Source organism: Bos grunniens, chromosome 12 (genome assembly GCF_055505025.1).
Source record: "Bos grunniens cultivar Pamir isolate PY7600 chromosome 12, Bosgru_T2T1.0, whole genome shotgun sequence".
NCBI classification, from domain to species: domain Eukaryota; kingdom Metazoa; phylum Chordata; class Mammalia; order Artiodactyla; family Bovidae; genus Bos; species Bos grunniens.
In genome coordinates, this window is record NC_141176.1 from 53,061,996 (window position 1) to 53,076,945 (window position 14,950).

The 14,950-nt window shown below is 39.6% G+C and overlaps 1 protein-coding gene across 50 annotated transcripts in view; it reads left to right on the forward strand.

Annotated features, from left to right (window-relative positions):
* SCEL (sciellin) overlaps positions 1-14,950 on the forward strand; it is a 125,344-nt gene that overhangs the window by 96,329 nt on the left and 14,065 nt on the right. For 39 of the 50 annotated variants that reach the window (XM_086330044.1, XM_086330052.1, XM_086330054.1 and 36 more), the window contains 2 exons: positions 1,490-1,552; positions 13,467-13,559. In XM_086330044.1, coding sequence (XP_086186170.1) covers positions 1,490-1,552; positions 13,467-13,559 — 156 coding nt within the window. The remainder of the gene's footprint in view (positions 1-1,489; positions 1,553-13,466; positions 13,560-14,950) is intronic. The other 11 variants (XM_086330060.1, XM_086330079.1, XM_086330066.1 and 8 more) reach the window with 1 other exon arrangement.

A 14,950-nucleotide genomic window follows, 5' to 3' on the forward strand; every position in this document is an offset into this window, starting at 1 on the left:
AAGTCAGTTTTGAATTTTACATTATTCAGACTGTAGCATCAAATGATTTTGATACTTCCAAGCTACTTCTGAAATCCTTTACTTTTTACATATATTAAATTGGCATATTTTCTACTATAACTCACATTAAAAATTAATTTAATTAATTTCTACATTTTCAAAGATATGTAGCTAGTATTTTAAATGTGAGCTTTAAGTATAGCTACGGAATGCTGCCCAATTAACATATTTATCAATTATTGATGGCTTGGATGTTATATAAAAAGAGTAGTAAGTCTCACTCCACATAAATACAAAGACTTCTATATTATTTTTTATCCTTATAAATATCAATTTGAGTCTGTACACTGATTCCATGTAAAAGAACCTTACTTGAAATCTACCATTCAGGACCAGAGAAGGGAGATTTATGAAAACTGGAGTTAATGCTAAAGATGTGAAAAGTTACAGCAGAAATGAAAATACAGTCCCTCAACATTTTGGAATCCATAGTGCCCACTGCTGTGTCACTACACTTCTATTAATTATCACTTATTTATTCTTACTCAGTTCAGGCACAACTATAGACATTGTGCCTATAAATTTTATTACACTAACTCATGTATTCTCACTGAAACCTTGTGGACTTAGATATTATCCTAGGTTACAAAAGGAAGCTTAGGAAGGTTGATTAACTGGCCCATAAAAGTAGGGGAAGAAATGGCCTCACTCTTACTCCTAAACCATCCTGCAAACCAGTAGAGTTGGTGACAAGGCTTTTCCAAACTCATGGAAGAAAATTAAGAACTACCAGTATTATAGAAAAAATATATAAACAGCTAATATGTACATAACACACCAGAGAACATTGTATCTCATGAAAGTGTGACAAATCATTGTAGCCCAAGATTTAAGAATCTAATTGTCCCATTCATCCTCCACATTGTGGACTGTTGATTCAAATTTTGGGTTGACTTCTCATGTCTCTGTTATGCAAAAAGCTGGAATGAAGACTCTAAATATTAAAGACTTGATTTCAGATGAGCAGGTGGCTCAGCTTCAAGCCTTGACTCTTACAAATTAGTTAATTGACCTTGGAAAATTCACTTAGAGTTGCTGAGCCTCGTATGCTGTCCTGCAAGATTCCGTGAGATCTAAATGAGATAATCCACATGGAAATACAAAGTTAGTCCTTTGTGATGTGAAGAATTCACACAACTGAAATATCAATCAGTTGTTTCTTTTCAGACTGAATTTCTCAAACCTTCCAAAAACTTAGTTCACTTCTCTCTCATAATGTAATTTGTCCTCTATTTGAGTTGTATAGATCTAATAGCTCAATGTCAGATTTTTAGTGTCCCATATTCTTTACAACCACAAATGACTGTATTTAAAATTATGTACTGGTTTAAAATTTTTTATTCTAATGCTTTATTTCTTAAAATTATATGTAACTAAATCACATATACATATATATGTATTTAAATATTTGCTTATTTTTTTCCTGTAGAGACCAGAACCTAGAAAATTTAACTGACATAAATTACAATGTGTCTAAGAATAAGAATGAAAGGTAAGACTTATTCTAATTTACGTTTTTCTTATGAATTCTATGTGAACCTTCAAGTCTTCCCTGGTGGCTCAGATGGTAAAGTGTCTGCCCGCAATGTGGGAGACCAGGGTTCGATCCCTGGGCTGGGAAGATCTCCTGGAGAAGGAAATGGCAACCCACTCCAGTACTCTTGCCTGGAGAATCCCACAGACAGGGGAGCCTGGTAGGCTACAGTCCATGGGGTCGCAAAGAGTCAGACACGACTGAGAGACTTCACTTTCACTTTCATATGAACCTTCATAAATTATGTAACCCTGGAAGATTTTCTGAGAGGTGGAACTGTACTATGATGTTTAAATATAAATACTATCTGAATTAAAAAAAAAAAATGTACAGGGTGCTTGGGTTTCCTTGGCTCAGTGGTAAAGAATCTGCCTGCCACTGCAAGAGACTTGGGTTCAATCCCTGGGTTGGGAAGATCCCCTGGAGAAGGAAATGGCAACCCAATTCAGTAATCTTGCCTGGGAAATCCCATGGACAGAGGAACCTGGCAGGCTACAGTCCACGGGGTTGCAAAGAGTCGGACACAACTGAGCGACTAAACAACTGAGCCACTAAACAACACCAACAGGGTGCTTAATAGCTGATCTGAAGAAAGAAATTTGAATTCTGTTAGAATTTCTGACTAAGGGCCTGCTGTTCAATGACTTAGTGTAAAAGGCATGATGGAAATCGAGTGCTCTGCACTTGGGGTGTGAAGATTTATTTTTACTTACTGTTGCTTGGTAGGTTTTCAGCGGTGCAGAAAGCACTTTGAGAATCTCTGCCTTGGATACCTAGTGCTAAAAGAATGGGCAGATTTGTCACAGCCAGGAAACAGGACCTAATTTTGGAATTTCTTTACACCTCAGAGGATCCTGGCTTTAAAACTGTTGCACTTTTTGTTTCTTTTACAAGGAAACTTAGGATGCTTAGCTATGCTTCATTGTTGTTACAGATTGTTTAAATTAGGAAACAATTTTCAAAGTTTTCCATGTTTAACTGTTCTTCCCCCCACATGTGGGAGGGCCTTAAAAGCAATGCTGCTGCTGCTGCTGCTAAGTCGCTCAGTCGTGTCTGACTCTGTGCGACCCCATGGACTGCAGCCTACCAGGCTTCTCCATCCATTGGATTCTCCAGGCAAGAACACTGGAGTGGGTTGCCATTTCCTCCTCCAATGCATGAAAGTGGAAATTGAAAGTGAAGTCGCTCAGTCGTGTCCAACTCTTAGCGACCCCATGGACTGCAGCCTACCAGGCTCCTCCATCCATGGGACGTAGGTTTCAGTTTTTAACCTTCCTAAGGTGCAGCTGCCTTTTCTGTTAAGAAAAAAAAAAAATTTTTTTTGTTATGTGAATAAGTGATATTGTTGGTATCATGCAGAGGACAGAAAAGTAGAAGAGCTGGCTCACTGCTTCGTTCGTTTGGTTTTCCTGTCTGTTAAAGGCTCTTTGCTATGCGAGACACATAGTTTCTTTCTGTCCCCTTCATTCCCTAAATCATCTTCTGCTTTCTCTTTCTGTGATCTCAAGCAAGCCTTTGAGAGAACAAGGGAGGATACATTGTCAAAAGGATCCACCATTTTGGGAATAGTACTGGGTTTACAATTAACCAATCTCTTTCAAATATTATTTGGAAATGATCAAGATTTTAAAACTGACCATAAATGATGAAGTATCATGAAAGAACTTTTCCCTGAATGTGTTTTGAGAGGTGTTTCCGTTTCAGTTGGGCTTGTTCATGAAACAGGATCTTACTAGAAAGATTAATGAGGAAATGGAAATTCAAGGGCAGGGACTGCAGCCTGCCAGGCTCCTCTGTCCATGGGATTCTCCAGGCAAGAATGCTGGAGTGAGTAGCCATTCACTTCCCCAGGGAATCTTCCCGGCCAAGGGTATCCTGTGTCATTGGCGGGTGACTTCTTTACCACTAGTGCCACCTGGGAAGCATATGGAAAGATAAATGAGGAAATGGAAATTCCAGGGCAGAAACGTTAGGCTGGCCAGGCTTCACAGAGGCCTTCCCTGGAAGGCTGCTCATCCGTGGCCAGAGGCATTCCATCAGGAGTCCCCAGACATTAACCCTAGTGCTTTGTCATATTGTAGCTCAGTCATTCCTGAGTGTTGGCCTCTGCCTATTTTTCTCCTCTTCTTCCCTTTACTTATCATCATCCTTATTCTCTACCAGGGCTTCCCTGTGGCTCAGACAGTAAAGAATCTGCCTGCAATGTAGGAGACCTGGGTTTGATCCCTGGGTCGGGAAGATCCCCTGCAGAAGGAAATGGCTATCTCTAGTTTTCTTGCCTGGAGAATTTCATGGACAGAGGAGCCTGGCAGGCTATAGTCCCTGGGGTCACAGAGTCAGACATGACTGAGTGACTAACACTTTCATTCTCTACTCTATAGCTGTTTGGTAACCAGGGACTTTAGCCACTTCCCAGTTTCTCCTTCCTTATAACTTCTCCTTCCTCTAGCTTTCTGAGGCTGTCTGGTCTCCTTCAACAAGAAGATGGGGTTGTGGCCATCTGTGTAGAAGAAGTGTGTGATGGAAAACACCATGGCTGCCAGTAACGTGTACATGGTCTCCTTTACTCTCCTACAATTTCATCTGTGCCTCCTGCCTAACATAACCCAATAACCGCATGTACATTCACAAATGCTCCCCTCTCCCAGTGGGGTTGTGATCATCACAGTCAGTTATGCCCAGAGGCCTTAACCACTGCTACAGAATCTTTTGCTCATCTCTGAGTTCTGTATCTAGATATCATTCATCCTTCTTCAGTTCTATCACAGGATAGATCTTAAACAGGATCTATCTACAAATTAAATGGAAAATGTAGCACTGCCCCAGCCATGACAGAACAACTCTGATAAAAATTTTCGCTTGAAAAAAAAAAAAGTAGAAAAGAAATCCGGGCCCAGTTTTTGTGCCCATCTATTCTGTTTACAGGCTTCCCTGGTGGCTCACATGGTAAAGAATCTGCCTGCAATGCAGGAGACCCAGGTTCCCCTGGGTCAGAAAGATCTGCTGGAGAAGGGAATGGCTACTTACTCCAGTATTCTTGCCTGGAAAATTCCATGGACAGAATTCCTGGAAGGCTACAGTCCATGGGGTCACTAAAAGTCGAACACACTGAGTGACTAACATTTCACTTCATTCTGTTTACAGAATAGAAAGTTTACTTTGACTCTCAAAATGGGTGAAGATTTAACTGAAAGAAAATTGAGAATCAGGGATTAAGAGATTTGATCAGGTAGAGAAAATTAGTAAATTAAAGTGGTGTTCCGGTCTCAAGTTCTCTATTTCTAGAAGTGGAATACTTCTTTGCTTTAATTTTATTTTTTACTGAAGTTTAATTGATTTACAATGTTGTGTTAGTTTCAAGTTTACAACAAAGGGACTCACTTATACATATACATAATATATTCTTCTTCAGATTCTTTTCCCTTATAGATTATCACAATATATTGAGTTTAGTTCCCTGTGCTATACTGGGGGTCCTTGTTGTTTACGATTTCATATATAGTAGTATTCATGTTAATCCCAAACTCCTAATTTATCTCTGCTCCCCACCACTGCTATCCTCTTTGGTTACCATCAGATCAGATCAGTCGCTCAGTCGTGTCCGACTCTTTGCGACCCCATGAATTGCAGCACGCCAGGCCTCCCTGTCCATCACCACCTCCCGGAGTTCACTCAGACTCACGTCCATCGAGTCAGTGATGCCATCCAGCCATCTCATCCTCTGTCGTCCCCTTCTCATCCTGCTCCCAATCCCTCCCAGCATCAGAGTCTTTTCCAATGAGTCAACTCTTCACTTGAGGTGGCCAAAGTACTGGAGTTTCAGCTTTAGCATCATTCCTTCCAAAGAAATCCCAGGGCTGATCTCCTTCAGAATGGACTGGTTGGATCTCCTTGCAGTCCAAGGGACTCTCAAGAGTCTTCTCCAACACCACAGTTCAAAAGCTTCAATTCTTCGGCACTCAGCCTTCTTCACAGTCCAACTTTCACATCCATACATGACCACAGGAAAAACCATAGCCTTGACTAGATGAACACTTAAAATCTGTAAGTATTATAAGAACTCAAAACCTTGATAGTTTTGTGGAAGTAAATCCTAACACATAAAACAATTCAAAATGGTAAGCTCTTAGTAAACTGGCTTTGCTAGTGGCTCAGGAGTAAAGAACTTGCCTGCAATGCAGGAGACGTGAGTTCAGTCCCTTGGTTGAGAAGATTCCCTGGAGAAGGGCATGGCAACTGACTCCAATATTCTTGCCTGGAGAATCCCATGGAAAGAGGAGCTTGGTGGGCTACAGTCTATAGAGTCACAAAGACTTGGACACAACAGAACAACTGAGCACAGCAGAAGCTCTCAGTAAACTTTCGTTCTTCATGCAAAAGAGATTTATAAAGTTGGCAGTGACTTGGGTATTTATCAGTTGAAATTATTTTATGCTATTTAAAGTCAAGTTGTCACTCAGCCATTAAAAGGAATGGAACTGTGCCATTTGCAGAGACATGAATGTCACACAGAGTGAAGAAAGAAAGAGAAAAGCAAATATTGTGTATCGGTTTTATGTGGAATCTAGAAAAATGATACAAATGAACTTATTTGCAGAGCAGAAACAGAGATACAGATGTAGAGAACAAACAAGCGTATGGATACCAAGGGGTGAAGGGGAGGTGGGATGAATTGAGTGATTGGGATTGACATATATACACTCAGTTCAGTTCAGTTCAGTCGCTTAGTCATGTCTGACTCTTTGCAACACCATGAACTTCAGCATGCCAGGCTTCCCTGTCCATCACCAACTCCCAGAGCCTACTCAAACTCATGTCCATTGAGTCAGTGATGCCATCCAACCATCCTTTGTTGTCCCCTTCTCCTCCCACCTTCAATCATTCCCAGCATCGGGGTCTTTTCAAATGAGTCAGTTCTTCACATCAGGTGGCCAAAGTATTGGAGTTTCAGCTTCAACATCAGTCCTTCCAATGAATATTCAGGGCTGATTTTCTTTAGGATGGATCTGGTTGGAGATCTGGTTGGATCTCCTTGCCATCCAAGGAACTCTCAAGAGTCTTCTCCAATACCACAGTTCAAAAGCATCAATTCTTCGGCACTCAGCCTTCTTTATAGTCTAACTCTCACATCCATACATGACTACTGGAAAAACCAAAGCTTTGACTACAGGGGCCTTTGTTGGTAAAGTAATGTCTCCGCTTTTTAATATGCTGTCTAGATTGGTCATAACTTTTCTTCCAAGGAGCAAACATCTTTTAATTTCATGGCTGCAGTCACCATCTGCAGTGATTTTGAAACCCCCCAAAAATAACATCTGTCACTGTTTCCATTGTTTCCCCATCTATTTGTCATGAAGTGATGGGGCCAGATAACGTGATCTTAGTTTTCTGAATGTTGAGTTTTAAGCCAACTTTTTCACTCTCCTCTTTCACTTTCATCAAGAGGCTTTTTAGTTCTTCTTCACTTTCTGCCGTAAGTGTGGTGTTATTTGCATATCTGAGGTTATTGATATTTCTCCCAGCAATCTTGATTCTAGCTTGTGCTTCACCCAGTCCAGCACTTCTCATGATGTACTCTGCATATAAGTTAAATAAGCAGGGTGATGATACACAGCCTTGACATACTCCTTTCCCAATTGGGAACCAGTCTGTTGTTCCATATACGCTACTATGTGTGAAACAGATGACTAATGAGAACCCACAGAATAGCAGTGGAGAAGGAAATGGCAACCCACTCCAGTATTCTTGCCTGGAGTACCCCTGGACAGAGGAACCTGGTGGGCTACAGTCCACGGGGTTGCAAAGAGTCGGATATGACTGAGTGATTAAGCACCCTCACATTGTATAGCTCAGGAAACTGTACTCCGTGCTCTGTGGTGACCTAAATGGGAAGGAAATCCAAAAAAGAGGAAAATATGTACATGTACAGTGGATTCACTTTGCTGTACAGTGGAAACTAACACATATTGTAAAGCAACTATACCCCCATGAAAATTAATTTATTTTTTTTATTTTTTATTTATTTTTGCATTGATTGATTTTATTTTTAAACTTTACATAATTGTATTAGTTTTGCCAAATATCAAAATGAATCCGCCACAGGTATACATGTGTTCCCCATCCTGAACCCTCCACCCTCCTCCCTCCCCATACCATCCCTCTGGGTCGTCCCAGTGAACTAAAGAAAAAGAAATTGAAGTCAGGTTGCCAAAGTTAAGTCAAATAGGACAATGGAAATTAAATAAATCTGTTAAGCTGAGACTTGTTTTATTTTATGAATGTATTTACTCTGTATAGTAATTGGATATCCACAAATATATGTGCAATCTGATTAGTATATTCGGAGTTGAAGACCATCACCACTATCACTTTTAGAACATTTTCATCACCTCAGAAAGAAACACCATGCCCATTAGCAGTCATGTATCATTTTCCCCCAGCCCTTAGCTCTGGACAACTACTAAGCTACTTTCTGTCTTTTTCAGTTTCTGATTCTGGACATTTCATATAAATGGAATCATAAAATATGTGGTCCTTTGTGACTATTTTCGCATGGCATAATGTTTTCAAAATTCACCCATGTTGTAACATGTCTCAGTATTTCTTTTTATTGCCAAATTTCACATATTCCATTATGTGAATAGACAGAATTTTATCTATTCATCAGCTGATGGGCTTTTGTGTTGTTTCCATTATCAGATTGTAATTCACTATTATGAACAGTGCTGTGATCAGCATTCATATAAAAGTTTTGTGTAGAGTTTTTTAATTTCTCTTGGTAGCGTATATACTTCAGTTCAGTTCAGTCGCTCAGTTTTGTCTGAGCTGTGGACTGCAGCACGCCAGGCCTCCCTGTCCATCACCAGTTCCGAGAGTTTACTCAAACTCATGTCCATTAAGTCAGTGATGCCATCCAACCATCTTATCCTCTGTTGTCCCCTTCTCCTCCCACCTTCAATCATTGCCAGCATCCGGGTCTTTTCAAATGAGTCAGTTCTTTGCATCAGGTGGCCAAAGTATTGGAGTTTCAGCTTCAACATCAGTCCTTCCAATGAACATTCAGGACTGATTTCCTCTAGGATGGACTTCGGGAGGGTATATACTTAGGGGGTGGAATTATTGGATCCTATAGTAACTCCATTTGAGGAACTACCAGTTTTCTTAAATCAGCAGTACCATTTGATGTTGTCATATCAAATGTCTGTGTATAAAAGTTTTAGATAGCTAAATTTTCAAGGTAAACTTCTACAGCAGAAAACATTTTCTCAAGTGAAATTCCATTTGGAATTTTGTAAGTTCCAACACAATATTTAGTTTATAGTTTAAGAAGCTATTTAATTTAGAGATGAAACTGTGACCATTGATTCTAAGTTACAATTCAGCAATTTATTTCAGTGAAGGATAACTTAATAATAAAGCTATCCAGCAAAAAACACTGTGAGCCATAAGCTCTTTTTTATGAATATTATTCAAGGTGTCTAAGAGGAATACTTTGGTGGAGAGTTCTCCTTTGCAATGGTATCAGAATCACCTGCTGATCAGGGACCACACTTTAGAAATCAGTGCTCTTTTGGATAAAATGTCACACTGCCTCTAAGGCAGTGGTTCTCAATCTTGTCTTACATGTGAGACTCACTGGAGAGATTTAAAAGAATCCAAGTGCTCAAGCCATGTGCCTGCTAAGTTGCCCCAGTGGTGTCTGACTCTTTGCAACACTCTGGACTGTAGCCCACGAGGCTCCCCTCTGTCTATGGGATTCTCCAGGCAAGAATACTGGAGTAGGTTGCCATGCCCTCCTCCAGGGGAATCTTTCTGACCCAGGGACTGAACCCGGGTCTCTTAGGTCTCCTGCATTGGCAGTCGAATTCTTTACCACTAGCGCCACCTGGGAAGCCCTACACTAAACCAATTAAGTCAGAATATCTGATGTGGGACCCAGTAACATTTTTAATTTAATCTTGTTTTTTAATCGGTGGAAAATTGCTTTACAATGTTGTGTTGGTTTCTGTTGTACAACAAGGTGAATCAGTCATAATTATATATATACATCTCCTCTCCCTCTTGAGCCTCCCTCCCCTCCCCCATCCCCCTCCTCCAGGTCATCACACAGCACCAGGCTGGGCTCCCTGTGTTAAACAGCAACGTCCTCCCAGTTATCTATTTTACACGTGATAGTGTATATGTCAGTGCCGCTTTCTCAATTCATCCCACCCTCACCTTTCCCCACTGTGTCTGCAACTCTGTTCTCTACTAGGTTCATCAGTACCATTTTTCTAAATTCCATATATATATTCCAATACTTGTTTTTCTCTTTCTGACTTACTTCAGTCTGTATAACAGGTTCTAGGTTCATCTACCTCACGACAACTGACTCGAATCCATTCCTTTTCATGGCTGAGTAATACTCCATCACATATATGTACCACATCTTCTTTAACATTCGTCTGTCAATGGACATCTAGGTTGCTCCCATGTCCCGCCTATTGTAAATGTTGGTGCAATGAACACTGGGTTACATGTGTCTCTTAAAATTGTGGTTTTCTCAGGGTATATGCCAAGTAGTGGGATTGTTGTGTCATATGGTAGATTTTCCCTAGTTTTTTAAGGAATTTCCATATTGTTTTCCATAATGGCTATATCAGTTTACATTCCTACTGAGAGTACAGGAGGGTTACCTTTTCTCCATAACTTCTCCAACATTTATTTTTGTAGATTTTTGGATGGTGGTCATTCTGAATGGTGTGAGGTGATACCTCATTGTGGTTTTGATCTGCATTTCCCTAATAATGAGAAATATTGAGCATCTTTTCTTGTGTTTATTGGAAATTTGTATGCCTTGGGAGAAATGTCCGTTTAAGTTTTCTGCCCACTTTTTGATTGGGTTGTTTGTTTTTCTGATATTGAACTGTATGAGCTGCTTATATATTTTGGAGAGTAATCCTTTTTAAAAGCACTACAGATTATTTAATTGGTTTCCAAAGAATTGTTTCTCTAACTATTTCTATGGTTCTAAATAATTTTAAAAATTAGTGTTACCACTTACTGGCATCAAGATAGAATTTCTTTAGTAAGATCTATCACCATCTCATGAAAAACAAAGCTGGGCTTATCAACTATCACAGACCCTAAGACATGGTGATTATGTGGAAGTTGAGGAGAAGGCAATGACACCCCACTCCAGTACTCTTGCCTGGAAAATCCCATGGACAGAGGAGCCTGGTAGGCTGTAGTCCATGGGGTCACTAAGAGTTGGACACGACTGAGCGACTTCACTTTCACTTTTCACTTTCATGCATTGGAGAAGGAAATGGCAACCCACTCCAGTGTTCTTGCCTGGAGAATCCCAGGGACGGAGGAGCCTGGTGGGTTGCCATCTATGGGGGTCGCACAGAGTCGGACATGACTGAAGCGACTTAGCAGCAACAGCAGCAGCAGCAGCCGCAGTATCCTGATTTGGATCTGAAATTGAGAGGGGACATCAGTGAAAAAACTGGTAAAATAGAAATAAGTCTGTAGTTTTGCTAATGACATTGTACCAATGCTAATTATTTAGTTTTGACAAATGGATCGTGGTTGTGTGAGATGTTAAAATTAAGAGAAGCTGGGTGAAGAGTATACTGGAATTCTCTGAACTATCATTGCAATTATTCTATACTTTTAAAATTATCCAAGATAAAAGATTCTTTTTTTAAAAAAGTGTATTATCTTCCCAGATTATAAGAGGAACATATCCAAGAAAGAATTTGCTGTTCCACATTCCAAATTTATTTTCTAACATCTGATTTTTTTTGTTTGTTTACTTTACAATATTGTATTGGTTTTGCCATACATCAACAGGAATCTGCCACAGGTGTACATGTGTTCCCCATCCAGCATCTGATTTTTATTGACAATTATAAAGTATTGTTATTAGTCTCATTGTAAACACAACTAGGAAATGCTACTTGTGTTAGTCTGCTCAGGCTGCCATAACAAAATACCACAGACCATGTGTTAAAAGACAGAATTTATTTTCTCACTCTTTTGGAGACTAAAATTCTAGATCAAGATACTGTTGAAACAGGAGGAAGGGCATGGGGTACAACCTTAAAAAGAATGACATGGCCACAGAACATGAATAAACTGGTTAAAACCATCTAGGTCCAAGATGGCTGAAGACTCAACTCCCAGTAGACCTTGAGCCTCATTATGTGCTCATTGTAATACATGGGCATATGCTAAATGACACACCCACCAGCATCATGACAGTTCTGAGGCCAGCCATAAAGGGTCAAAAATTGGGCAGTGTGGCCCAGTTCCTAGAAATCTCCACCCTTTCCCCCAAATAATTGGAATAATCTTCCCACTCACTAGCCTATGAAATTACCCAGCCCACAAAAACTAACCACACCACGTTTTGCACCTCTCTCTTCTTGCCTTCTGCAATGGCCCACACTCTGTATAGTGAGCTTTTCTCTAAATAAATCTACTTCTTACCTATCTCTGAATTCTTTCACGATGTAGCAAGAACATCAAATTCATGAGGAACAATGTCAGGATTGGTTTCTGATGAGAACTCTCTCCTTGGTTTGCATATGACTGTGTCTGACTATGTCCTCACATGGCCTTTCCTCTGTGTGTCCACAGAGAGAGAGAGCAAGCTCTAGTACCTCTTCCTCTTCTTATAAGGACACCCTGTCCTATGGGATTAAAGCCCCATCCTTATGATTTCACCTAACCTTTATTTCCTTTTTATAGGCCCTGTCTCCACATCACACTGGGGTATAGGGCTTCAATATAAGAATTTTTGGCAGGACACAATTCGATCCTTATCAGAACTGTTTGCAAAGTATTTCCCGTTCCTATTACAGGTTTCACAAACTGTTAATGTTTGTGAATGATTTTACCTTTCTGAGGGCAGTACAAACACATTTCACACTCATTGACAACCTTTGTCCTTTGAAACTATTTGCTGAAATTGGGTTTTGTATTATTTGCTATATGATCTGAATATTTCCAAATAGTTCCTAGTTAGGTCTATTGTTCCAAAGTGACATATCCTAATGATCACATTTGAGAATCTTCTGATAATATTCATGCTACTTTCTCATTGCCAAGTGTCTTTTGAAACATCTGTCTTAAAAGTAGAAGATGGTTTTCCACATGCCAGAGATGATAATATGTGAACAATTGTTTTTCTCTTTAAAAGCTACCTGGAAATAGAAGGAACAGACCAGTCAAGAATGATAAATCATGATTGAGATCTAAATTCTCCTCTTGATTTTTATGTCTTGCCTCTGTCAGAGTTTTCTAACATGAGGAAAGAAAAAGAGCTAAAGCTTTCACTATGCCTACGTTAATTTTCCACTGTTTCATAGGAAAAAGCAAATATGCCTACACTTTGTTGAACATAGTGACATTTTTAGATTAGCAGAAATCTAGGTCAAAGTTCTTTAGCGATCTTCAAAGTACTGCTTTTCTGTTAAAATGGAAACTGGGATTTCTCAAAGCAACCCCCAGATAATTTTCATTAAATAGATAAACTCCCAGATATGTTGTACATGAAAAACTTTCGAAAATGGCATTGGTGCTGTGAGAATGTTACTGCAACCAGTTTCATATGGTTCCTGCCCTTGGTTAAAAAAGTATTCTGTCCTACTGTTAGCTAATGTGACACATGCCTATAGATTATTCATAATGGTAAGACAGTTGTGTGTATGGAGGAGTAAAATAGTACATGTATTCTGTCTATGTATATGTGCAGAAACCAGGCAAACAGAAACAGCTTTACTGTATGTTTACAAAAATGTTATTTGAACAGAATTTTAATAAAACAAAAATCCTCTAAGTGGCCTTGATTTTAAGTGCCAAATATTTGCATTTGCTTTCTCAGGCAAGATGGCCAGGTCACTGGATCTACTGAGACTTTAATCAGCCCGTCCTCTAGAACAGCTGCCTATTCTTATGAAGCCAGGAAGATGCTCAGGTACCGTGGTCAATTATGGAATAAATGACAGGACCATTCTCCTTCTGGCTTTTTTTCTCCTGTTTTTTTTTTTTTTTTTTTTCTTTAAGAAAACATCCACATGCAACCTGATCCTTCCTTTGAAATACAGAAAATTTTTTAATTTTGCTGTTGTTGTTTTTATGCATTTTTTGTATTCCAATAAAACTTTCTTATTTTAGGTTTAATTTTTAATTGAAAGATAATGCTTTACTGTATTGTGTTTGTTTTTGCCATGCATCAACATGAATCAGCCATAGGTACACATATGTCCCCTCCCTCCTGAACCTCCCTCCCGTCTCCCTCCCCATCCCACCCCTCTAGGGTGTTACAGAGCCCCAGTTTAAGTTTCCTGAGTCATACAGCAAATTCCCGTTGGATATCTATTTTACATATGTTAGTCGTATGTTTCCATGCTACTCTCTCCATTCGTCCCACCCTCTCCTTCCTCCCCCCTTGCCCATGTCTATAAGTCTGTTCTCTGTGTCTGTGTTTCCATTGCTTCCCTGCAAATAAGTTCATCAGTATCATCTTTCTAGATTCTATATATATGCGTTAATATATTATATTTGTTTGAAGTGCAGAAATTTAAAATTGTAACCAGTGGCTTTATAGGCTTATACAAAGGTGTTGAGTAAACATCTTGGTCATCTGTAAGTTGTCAGTTATGAATAAATGTAGATGTGATTTTTCCTTAAAAGTCTATAATTTTTTAAAAAAACATGATTGTGACATTGAATTGACTTCCTTGCTGTGTCCGACTCTGTGAGACCCCTGAGACAGCAGCCCATCAGGCTCCCCCATCCCTGGGATTCTCCAGGCAAGAACACTGGAGTGGGTTGCCATTTCCTTCTCCAATGCATGAAAGTGAAAACTGAAAGTGAAGTCCCTCAGTTGTATCCGACTCTTAGCGACCCCACAGACGGCAGCCCACCAGGCTCCTCCGTCCATGGAATTTTCCAGGCAAGAGTACTGGAGTGGGGTGCCATTGCCTTCTCCGGATTGACTTCCTTAGGTAGATTTAAAGGTTTCACTAAATCATGTGTTATCATGTTGGTTAACTAAGGTCCACTCTTTGCCTGAAATTTGTGGGGAAAGCAATGGTTTGGAAGTATGAATGAGACATTAGGGTAATAGACACTAAAACATAGTACACAAATATTCAAAGTAATCATCATGGTCTACAATAGACTTGCTAAGTGACTGATTTTCATAGTAGTATTCTGGAAATAGGCCAAGACAGTAGAAGTGAAGACAAAATGGGAAACATAAATTTTTCAGAAATGGATTAGTACCAATTTAACATTGATATTAAAAGACGCTTACTCCTTGGAAGGAAAGTTATGACCAACCTAGATAGCATATTCAAAAGC